The sequence below is a fragment of the Anoplophora glabripennis genome, unplaced genomic scaffold, assembly GCF_000390285.2.
Source record: "Anoplophora glabripennis isolate ALB-LARVAE unplaced genomic scaffold, Agla_2.0 scaffold1362, whole genome shotgun sequence".
NCBI lineage: Eukaryota > Metazoa > Arthropoda > Insecta > Coleoptera > Cerambycidae > Anoplophora > Anoplophora glabripennis.
In genome coordinates this window covers 49,938-61,996 of record NW_019417449.1, presented here as the reverse complement: position 1 = coordinate 61,996, position 12,059 = coordinate 49,938, and the positions used below count along the sequence as shown (strand labels likewise).

The 12,059-nt window shown below is 34.3% G+C and overlaps 1 protein-coding gene across 1 annotated transcript; it reads right to left on the bottom strand.

The window, feature by feature from the left end:
• Nucleotides 1-9,192: 9,192 nt before the first annotated feature.
• On the bottom strand, nucleotides 9,193-10,606 carry LOC111692352 (cytochrome P450 4C1-like). The gene is made up of 2 exons (XM_023456316.1): nucleotides 10,338-10,606; nucleotides 9,193-9,435 (listed from the first exon to the last, which is right to left on the bottom strand). The coding sequence occupies exons 1-2, from the start codon at nucleotides 10,603-10,605 to the stop codon at nucleotides 9,275-9,277; spliced, it is 429 nt and encodes a 142-aa protein (XP_023312084.1). The 5' UTR covers nucleotide 10,606; the 3' UTR covers nucleotides 9,193-9,274.
• Nucleotides 10,607-12,059: the final 1,453 nt, after the last annotated feature.

Below are 12,059 nucleotides of genomic sequence, written 5' to 3'. Positions count from 1 at the left end.
AAAAATTGTCGCTATCAAAAGCTTCATATAAACTTAAATGAACGAATTTATCTAGTCAACTAACTAGAGAAACAAACTAATACATAATATAATTTAGCAAAGTTCTTGAACTCTATTATATAAGCATGCATAAATTGGTAAACACCGAAAAAATGATTTGGTAATTAGGTCTACCAAGGCTTTCTCCTATGTCACCATATATTTTTTAAATATTATTTGTTTCCTTATTACATTTAGAAAGGAGTCTTGCAGAGGTAATACGATGTCTCATTCATTAATGTCCTGCCATAGATCTAATATACAAGGTGTTCCACGACGACGAGACATTAGACATATTTCAGAGACTACTTCGATATTAATTTTGAAAATTTGGGCAACAGTATTTTCGGGCATGCCCTTCTCAAGTAAAATAATTGCGTCCACCTAACGCTTCCGGTTATTCCGGAAGTTGACGTCATTTTCGTTATTTTAAACGGAAATTATTGCAATTTTGAATTCTACGTCAATTTTTAGGTGAACCCTATAAGATAAACCGTTTTTGATATATTAAATTTTTTTCAAAAAAGATTTAAAAACCACTGCCTAATTAAAGAAAATGTGCATTTTACAATAATAAAGTTAAAGCGATAAAATTTATAGTGGACGTAACTAAAACTCTTAGCTTCCCTGCCATAATTTCAAAATGACTTAATTTCATACAGGGCGGTAGAAATTTAATACCGAATTTAGTTAACTTTAAACCATCTTAACTTATTCTTTTTTTTTAATGGAACATCTTGTATATTTTTGCTCAACCTGATGAACAATTTTGTTCTCTTTCGAATGGTATAGTGGTTCTCTATACCTATCTTTTCTGGTTTTTAAGGTATTTACTGTTTTTCGTGCAATCAACGGATATCGCATAATTTCTTGCAAGGATGGCCGTGAAATTTTTAGTGGAACTTCAAAACTATCACCTAATCACATACAGTGAACGTTTATTTGAGTACTATTTATTGTTAAAGATTGGAAAACGTTAACATTTATTCACATGCTGACATTCTAAATTTATTATTTATTCATGACAACGATTGACGATCTCTCGTTTGGCGTCGTCGTGGGGAACGCGATTCCGATAAATTTTACTCGGCCAGTTACGGCTTTTAATGACGGTTCAGTTATGGTATGTGCAGGAATAAAATTATAGGTCTGGATGTTATAGGTTTTTATTAGCACCAACGTAAGTTGACAAGAACAAAGCAAAAACTATATTGTATTTATTATCTAGCGGAGAGACTTTAAATAGGAATAAATTATATGCATCAGCATTTCTGGAATAAGATGATGCGTCAGGAATGCTGATGTTACATTATATGTTATATTAGATATGTTTTTATACTGAAAAATAAAAATAGAGGTCATACAGGGGCTTTATATTACACAGGCGTATCCATTAATATCAGAACTCAGTTGGTAACCATTCCCATCATTGACTGTCGAAAGGTACATCACCGAAATCCTTGAACCACACGTCCTGCCCATGCGTACAAGCAGGAGGAATTGTTTCATTCTCATGCAGAATAATGCTCATCTTCATACCGCAAAACGTACGAGAAAGTTTACTCACGCCAACAATGTGGTAACTCTCAACCACCAACCTATGAGTCCTGACCTGAACCCCATTGGGCATGTTTAGGACATGGTCGGGCGTCGATGACGACGAGACTATCCATTGCGGAAAATCATCATCGTTTGACCCAAGCTCTTTTATAAACTTGGCAAGGAATTACGCAACGAGACATCCGGCGGTGCATTAATATGCGAGATCGCTTAGAATCGGTGATTTGTGACGTTTGTGAAGCTTGTGGATATGTTAAAAAAAAATTTGAAAAGAATAATGTTTGAAAAATTTTTTTTTTCATTTATTTTTAAATCATGAATGTTTTTCGATGAAGAAAAAAAAATTAAAGAAAGTGAAAAATTACTTATATTACATTGATTTTCAGCAAAAACGACAAATTTAAACATTCTGGGCACTAAGAAAGAAAAATCGCAGCGTTTTGAAATTATCAGGGTTTCTTTAGGACACTTTAAGGTTGAAAAGTTACAGTCAATATCCTTAGTTTATTCATTATTTCAAATTTATTCAAATATACCTAATTATGCAATTTTTTACCTTTTTTCTAACCAACATGTTCACTTTGAGAAATTTTTTTATCATAAACTCATAATTATGACTTGTAGAGAATACTTTGGGAGTTTTCAAAACCCTGCTAGGATTTTCTGTACGACCATTATTTCTGGAGTAATTGATTGCCAAAGTCAAAAATTACTCTTTTGCTTTGATCGACGGTAACTCAGCGACAAATAAACGTACAAGGCACCGGAACCTCTCAAATTAAAGATAATTAAATTATCTAAAAGAAATTTATGATGAAATTACCAAAAAAAATTTTTTGAAAAAAGCAAAAATTTACAAATTTTTTTCCGTTGATTTTCTTATGATTACTCAAAAACTGCTGACGCTAAAAAATTTTAAACTGCAGATCTGAAAACCAGACAGGTGAAATTTCAATTTCCTTTTTTTTATTCTCCCTACGACCGTTTCCCTCGAGTTACAGCTCTTTGAAAATCAGCCAAAATTTTGAGATTTTTTTTAATATACTTAATTTCTATGCCTAGTGTATATCACAACTACCTCTGCAAGCTAGTGCCCTCAAATAAAAAAATCTATGAGATTAAAATCTGGTGATCTAGGCGTCGACAGGGTTGTTGAGCGTCTCGTCCAACGTACTTATTGGCCAATCGATCACATTAAAATGCACTAGCAGTCAAACTAAATTGTTAAACCTACAATTTGTAACAATATTGCTAGCAACAATGATATTATGATCACGTTTCTATAACGATAATCTTTATGGCAAACGCACGAAGTCATTGCTAACGAGACACATGAAGTTGACTGGATAACACGTGCAATGTTGCCAGGATAACATGTGTAATTTAAATGTTATAAAAATTAAAAAAAAACATATAAAGGATGTCCCAAAACTCACGTAAAGAGTAATTTTGACAGGAAACAGATTTTTAATTAAAAATTATAAATAGAATAGGCTTTGCTGGCACATACGCACTCTTTTGTCGAAATTCTCCATGACCCTTTTGTTTGTTAGCATAATCCTTAGACTTTCACCATTAACTGTTACTGCTTGACTAGCTGTATTTTTGAAGAACATTGGTCCAATGATGCCTCCAGCCAGTGGGTGCATTTGTTTCTCAACAATCACTCGTGAATCGTTGATGGTGATTTTGTTCGAAAAATCAGCACCCACTCTCTTTGCTCTACGTGGTCAGTAAGTTTCAGTTCTTGAATCAATTGAACTTTGTAAACATGGAGATACAAATCTTTCGTGAGAATACGCTGCAGAGGGCTTCTGGAAACTCAAATTTTATATAAAATTTAATTATAACAACAATTTTGTGTTTGTCTTGTTTCTAATATGTGTCTAATTCGATTGGCCTCTACTTTTTGAGTTCCGTCGTCTGATGTCTCCTTTTGTATAAGTAGTATATTGGGGAGTTTTTTTTATAAAGAAATAAAAATTGAGAGAAGTACTACAAAGCGATATCTTCATATTTTTTGATAAAAGATGCCGCTTACGAGGTCCTCGTATCAAGACATTTTGGTTCAGATATTACCTTTAGAATACAAATAGAACACAAACACATTTATTTTCAATGTGACCTAATAGTTGTCAACAAAATTCAAATGAATTTACTGTTTACACTTATTTATAATGACGTGAACAACAAGGTCACTTTTTGAATACAATAAAGAAATTCATTCATTGAATTTTTAAAATCATAATAATAGATTTTAAAATGCGATTCTGTATAATGCCGTTGAATTGTAATAATTGAAATTAATAAATCTTAAAATTCAGTCGTTATTCTGTAAATTGTAAATCATTTGAAAATTTGATAGAAATTGGTTATTTGTGTGTGTGTGATTTAAGTCCATGTCATAAATTGAGGGGATGATTCTTGGGGTCAGTTTATAGACCGATCGAAATAACTTATTTAGAGAAGAGTTCTGCCGGTAATAATTTTTTTCGTTTTGACATATACTTTTTGGTGAAATAAAAAAATCTGTAATCACAGTTCAAAAACATGCTCAAAAATGCAAAAAAGTAAAAAATGACATGCAACAATGAATTTTTCAGTAATTGTTGATAATTTGTTTAAATTAAAAAACACTCAAAAATTCATTACACTATTCAATTCTACGGAAAAAAATAGAAAAAAACTGTCTCATTATTAGACCCAAAACTTTATTTTTGTACAGTATTGCTATAAACATTTTTATTTTTTCTCTGGCTTTATTTGAAAACGAATTTTAAAATAAATTGCATATTTACAATGCCACTTTTTTCGCTCTATTCAATGGCGTCAACATTTTTGCAATCCGACGTTTCTACTATTAGCAATACTAATTAGAAATAATAAAATATTTCATAAATTTCTATAATTTTTTTATTAGGTACAACTTTTTAAATTATTGATTAAAAAAAAATGTTGGGTATTTTGTGATGTATTGACTTTTATACTGTAGTGACTTTCGGAGACGAAACGTCGGATTGCAAAAATGTTGACGCCATTGGATAGAGCGAAAAAAGTGGCAATATAAATGTGCAATTTATTTTAAAATTCGTTTTCAAATAAAGCCAGAAAAAAATAAAACGATTTTGCAAAATTAAGGGTTTCGGGTTTCGCGGCAACAGTAGACTTTGTAGCTAATACTTTGTATTGCTGAAACTTAGATAAAGGTTTGGGTCAAATAATGACACATTTTTTTATTTTTTTCCTAAGTAGAATTTTTTTTTGAAAAAAAGTGTTTCAAACCGGAAAAAATGAATATCTCGGAAACTTCTACACAGAAAGGTATACTTTCACCAAGTTTCGTTAAAATTAAATTATTCTTGCGGAAATGAGTACCTACAAAAAACGAAAAATCAGAAAAAAACTGTTTTTCGCATTTTTCTCGGAAATTTTGAGGTTATCTTAAAAAGTGACCTCTATAAAAGTTGTAGATTTTTGCATGATCCACAACTATTGTATTAGATACTTTTTTATTTGACGTCAACTTTCGCCAGAAATCCCAACGATACAATTTTTCACAACTTTTCAACCCCCCAAATCAACCCTCGGCCGCCCCTGCTAACGCATTTATATTTTTTTCGCTTACCATTTCTACTTATAAAATTCCAAGTAACAATTTTTTTTTTCGAAGTGTAATTTGGTTGTACTATTAGGCCCAAAAGCCTTAAGGAGCTAATGTTACCGGTTTCCAAAATGGAGGAGGTTAACGTCTTTCTGTATCGATCTATCTCTTCATTAAAACCCTCAGAAAAACTAGTACACTGGGTGTTCAAAAAAATAATAGGTACATTTAATTCCCTGTCATATATCTGATAAAAAAAAGGATGAAGTAGAAATGAAATTACATTTTAAGAAACAATTAACTTGGTTTTCTTTCAGGTGGACTGCATTTCCACGTTCCAGTGATCAAAAAAATTTTTTAGTACCGTCACGCCATCTATACAGAAAGATCTGAACTAACAGTTCTAACTACAATTTGAAGCTATTTGAGGGACCTAACAACCCCAATATCCGGAACTAAAATAAATTTCTTCATTTCGGAGATATTAGCAGCGGGAACGTTAAATTGCACACCCTGTATATCGCAATAACAGCGTACCTAGTGTAGATTTTGTAACTTCATTTTTATTGATTTGCCTAACTTCCTGCCAAGGAGTAGATAGCTTTATGCACTAAAAATTTAGTTTTGAATACGAAACGTAGATGACGCAACCATATCTGATATATGCGCCAATAATATCTATACCGGATTGCATGCTGATAGAAAGAATAATTGCACGCAAAAAAACTCTTGCTTCAAATGTGCAACATTTGATTTATGACATCGCACGTTTATACATACGCAGGAAAATATTTTCTTCTTTCAAGAAAATTATTTATTTAATTAAATACTTTAAATTTCTACCCAGAAGTATAATTTCTTACTTTAAAAATAGGCAGCATTTAAATAAATATTTGATACTTACGGTTCCAGGGGTTCCCAAACTTTTTTTGTCATGCCTCCCTACTGCCTAAAATGAAAATGTCCATGCCCCCTTTCGCCGCAAGCAAGAGAAAGCTAGTGGGCTCGCAATGCAACTTAAAGACACAACAAGGGTAGTAAGTCGAAAAATTAACCTTCAATCACAAAAATATTAATTTCACAGATAAATAAAAGAAAAAGTCAATACGACGGATGAGCTTGCATGTTTTTGACAAGATTCCCAATTCTGGGTTGAATAGAAGAAAGTGTACAACGTGTAGATCACTAGCAATATCGAGTTTGCTTCTGTAATTTTCTGTGTTGATGGCTACAAATGCCGAAAATGCCCTTTCGCAGAAATAAGTACTTGAAAACGTTAAAAAGAGTTTCAGTGTTTCTTCTGCTATACTGGCATAAACTTTGACATATTTTACCCAAAACAATGGCTTATTTGGATACAAATATTTCGCAATAATAAAAAATATTTTGTTTCAAACTCACAACACCTAGTCTAGTACAACAGCTAGGATGGTTTGTAAGTTTAACCAACCAGATATAGGTCGGTTTGGGACTTATTGATGGTCCTCATCAGTATGTCTTTATAGCTTTGTTTTGGTTCCTACACAAAACGGTTCTAGGACAGTTCAAATCAGTTGACCATTCCATTCTAGAGCTGGGTCGCTCATGAACGACTCGCAACGAAGGAGTTAATCGTTCATACCGGCATTGAGCAAGCACTGAACATTGAACGAGCCGAGCACGCAATACTCGATTGTTTCACTCCAGAGTCAGTGTAAAGAATAGGGTCATTTGTAATAAATACGATTGTGTTACTTGTCAAAACATTTTCTGAATAAGTGCCACCTCCCACCAGTTGTGCACAATAGGCACAGCCACATTTCGAAAGAGCAGGAGTGAGCAAGAGACGAGTGTTTATTTGAGCAATTTCAGCAAAGTCAACATTCAACATCTTGCACGTGTCGTTCAAATTGTCATATAATCTGAGCGAGCGAACTTCAGATTTCGAGTATCTTTCGAATCCAAGTTCCAACGCCCGGGACAACGCTCCAGCGCAAGATGTCTACGCAGAAAACGAAGCCATAAGTAATATATTCCACAATGTTTCCGATCCCGAGCCCGAAGTCGTCGTCAGCAGTCATATTTTCGACAAGGTTTCCAATCCGGAGACAAAGTCCGCAATCAACAATTTCACCAACGTTCCTATAACCCAAATTCAAAGCAAAAGTCAGTCAGAATTTGCATAACGTTTCCAATCTTAAAATCAAAACCGCCGCCAAGAGCAAAAGTAAAATTTTCAACAATATTTCCAATCCAAACCTCAAAATCCAGTACCAAGCTCCAAGTCCGGTTTCTAGCATAGAAGACCGAAGACAAAGCCATAATTTGCATAACGTTTCCAATCCTGAAGCCGAAGCCACTGTCAGAAGCAAAAGGAACATTTTCAACAAAGTTTCTAATCCAAACCTCAAGATCCAGCACCAAGCTCCAAGTCCGATTTCCAACATAGGAAATCTAATCAAGTCATAACTTACATAATGTTTCCAATCCCGAAGTCAAAGTCGACGTTCGAAGCAAAAGTATAATTTTCGACAAGGTTTCCATTCCAAATCCGAAAATCCAGGACAATACCTTAAGTCCGATATCTAGTACTGCAAATTTCCATTTTCGAAGCCGATATCACCGCCAGAACAGAAAGAGAAGAAATCGACAAGGTTTCGAATCCAGCCACCATCCAGCCGCCACAAGCCGAGATGAACATTCATCTGCGGAAAACAAACAAAACCGACTATGTTTCAGATTTCCCACATCGCAGAGCCGTAGTTGAGCCAAGCCAGCAGATGCAAAAATCGACCCACTTTCCAACGGCAGTCCGTCCTTATGGTAGAAAAAACCCGGCTATCAACCGTGGATCAAGGCCGCGAATCTCCTATCGCGATGGATCGTCAATTGTGGGCATCTGCAGTTATATAACCGGATCAACGTATCCGGCCAGTCTCTGTGTGGGACGCTCCAAATTTTAGTTGCGAACTTTAAAGCCTCTGTAGTCATTATTACAGTTTTTCGCTCGTATTTAACCTATTTGTTAAGAGTCAACTGTGTTTTAATAAATATATATAATCTACCTCTTATCTATAAAAGAAAGATAACCGTCGCCCGGGCATTTATTTCTGACCTGAGGCAGACACAAATCACGGGCCATTAGCCAGCCCTTTCACAACTGTTAGATATAAGCTCTAGTGAAGTGCATTCAACAGCCCCTATAGTTACCAGAACTACAGTGTAGGAAAGTACCGATGGTCTATCAGAAGTTACGTGAGAGCGATAAAGTAAACCATAGAAATCTATGTGATAGACAATAAGATCCACTTCTTATTTGTGGAAGGGCGAAATGGGCGTTGACTATTAGACGCCTTCATTATAGCCATCCTTGTCTATCACATGGATTTCTATGGCTTACTTTATCGCTCTCACGTAACTTCTGATAGACCATTGGTACATTCCTACACTGTATATCAAAAACTAAGCATTTGTTTACCCACGTTTATAAGGAAAAAAAGTCATATCTTGACCTCAAAAATACGCCTCTAAATTCTTTGTACTGAATTTTGAATCGGCCTGTATATGTGGCAAAAAACATCGCAAAGATTTAAACTTTTTTTAAATCTATTGGTGTAAGCCCATGGCTCTGGACAAGTTCGTGTGCCAATCGTTGTATGCTCCACTAACCTTTGGAAATACTATACTTATTTGTCTTTGCACTTAATGTTAGTTTTTAAAATTTATTTTGCCTTTTGATTTTCTGTTGTACCTTCTCCGATAACTGGAATCTTGTCGATTTGGATATTGCATTTCTAAATGAGTAAACAATTCTCCAGATAGTACAGTTGCACAAGATACAAAGGTTACAAGTAATCTTGTGAATTATCGTTACGTTTATTTTATTGCGATCAAAGTGTAGATGTGTAATAACAATCAATATCTCCAAATATTTTAGGTGTGAGCCGCAAGTATAGACCAGAAGATCGCATAGGTGTAAGGGAGGCAAAGGGAGAAGAAAACTTGTTTCTAAATTCGTTTAAATGTTTACTACAAATAGTATTATTACTAAAGATACATCAGTAAGTGAAAAGTAACTACTACATACTACATTGTTCATTTTCTCAGTTCAAATTCCACTCTAATCCCATCAAGGGGTCGTAGCACCAAGTCTGATTTGTATTTCATCCCTTGTGGGGTGTCTATCGGTTTCAGCTTAAATTTCCTTAATATTCCACATAATAAAGCCTTTATTTCCAATAGGGCGTATCGTTGCCCTAAAATTCATACAATTTCATTAATTTCAATCAGCACTTAAAAAACCTAGTTAGGGTGTTCAAAAATTCATGAAAGGTCGCGCCATTTGTGCGGTAAAATGTTGCCAACGATAAAAAAAGACAGCGTGACAGCTGGCAGTTCAGGGTTATTAAAAATGTAGCATTACACGATAGAACAATGCATTTTCATTGTTGAACAACATTTTAACAATAAAGATTTTTGTTCGCAATGTCAAAATGAAAACAAATATTTTATTAAAAACTGACGCTATTTTCTGGCGAATTTCATTCGAAAATTGTCACGCTGTCCTTACTGATCTGTCTATAACGTACCGTGCTATATAGGCTGTTTCCTAACTACGGTCTGTAACACAATTTCTTATGTTATTTAAAGAAAAAAAAGTTCCTATAAACATATAGACAGAAGCGCTAGCTACATTTTTAGTATGGTCAATTATTATCTGCCTCGAGTGGCTTAGTTAGATGTGAGTGAGTCGACGTTTTCGTCATAAAATGTAGAACGCCAATGGATTTTAAATTTTTTAAAATATTTTTGGACTTATAACAAAAAAGGAGTCTTGAATTTTTTGCCTAATACTAATCTATTCTTAGAAAAACAAAACAAACAAACAAAATGTAAAAATTCCATTGGCGTCTTACATTTTATTACGAATACGTCGACCGACTCGCACCTAACTACGCCACTGGCGGCAGATAAAAATTGACAAATATTAATATATTTTTTAACTCTTTTTCAACTCCTGTATCTCGGAATCCAAGCGTTACCGGCCACATATTTGTAGGAAGTAATTTTTTTTTCTTTAAATATCACAAGAAATTGTGTCCTGAAGTTACGGACCGTATTTAGGAAACGCCCTGTATTTATAAACTTAGTGGCTGACCTATGCAGTTTCTGAATCCGGCGCTAAAGGGCAAGTAAGCGAATGGGTGTCGCTTTGATACATTTTCAGGCAGAAACCTATCCGGATCGAATTTGTCCGGATTTTCCCAATACTGTGGCGACCGGTGCAAATCGTAAATGTATATGTTAATGTCGCAGCCCTTCGGTATGGTATAGCCGCTACGTGTCTTGATGTCTTCACCAGCCACCCTGGCAATTAGCGGTACGCTGGGGTACAACCTAAGACATTCCTTAATGCACCTCTCCATGAATTTCNAAATTGTTAAACAAATTTTATGTACCCCCTTTAAGGGGCTGTATCTTAACAAGGGATGCTCCAATGAAGTTTCTTTATATGAAAGATCCTATCTTTTTTTCGATGAGGAATCACCCCCTTAAATGTTTTACACTTATTTAGTTACACCCTGTATATCTCTTATCATTTCAACTCAAATTCCCTTAGAGTCAAACCTCTCATACATCCTATCTAAGGGAAAGACAAGTTGTTACAAATTACAGCGCGACCGACAGCGCGAGAAGCATATAATATATCCAGACACCCTGAGAACCATAAATCTAGGGACAGGTGATAGCGAGGTACGACGACAAAATGAACGACTCGCACTGAACGGCAAACTTAAATGAGTTGTGCCGCACGTGCCAACACATCCAAAATGAACGAGCGACCCAGCTCGTTCATTTTGGATGTGTATACAAAGCGTAAGCGTTTCCATCTATCGTACTACTTCCCACCTACGGCATTCTGTGACCTGCTACAGATTTCTTTCATGAAAACATAAGTTTGATTATAATATGCTACTATTGTCTTGAATACTTACTAAATTTTAAATACACATATGTATTTTAAGGAACTGGTAGTTTTGAAACAAATATGTTTGCAGTTTACGATGAACTGTAAAAGATATTGTAGCTAAAGTTCGAGATAATAAATTTCAAAACTATAAAAGATTTGAATTAAATTGTATATATTTTCAAACAATATAAATTCTAAGAAAAATTATAGATTGCAGCAAATATTTCACATAGTTTGAGGAAAGTAACCTACATTTGTATAGAATAAAATAACATTTACGGCAAATAATTCCATTTAAAACTATCTGTTCATGTGATCCAAATATGTATTTTTTTTTCTGCTTGACATAAATGAAGTGTGGAATACTCTTTCACATTAACAGAAAAAAATATTTGATACAATGCTACAGGGACACGTATTAATTAAAGGATAAAATATTATTTCTCCTCACCCACATATACAGGTTGTCTTACGGTGACGGCCCATTAGAATGTTTCAGAGACTACTTCGATTTGAATTTTGAAAATTTGGGTTCTGGGTTTTCGGAGGTACTCTCTTTAAATAAAATAATGCCATTGTTGTAATTCGCCATTTACTTGCATATTTTGAATGGAACACCGACAAGATAAATTAAAAGTAAACCAAAAAGTTCCCTGTGTCTAAATCTAACCCTTTTCGAGATAATCGACATTTTATAAAAATTTTGACAGATGCAAGCGTATCGGAAATTCCTTATATCTTTTTTCGTTCTGGAAGCTTTCACATGCTATTCGGAACACACAAAGAACATAAGATGTACTACCTTCCACCATCCAAATTACCTGAAGAAAATTATACTAAGTATCCGATTTTTTACGTTACATTTTGAAAACTTAAAATAGACAAAACTTTTTAAATTCAAACGGAACA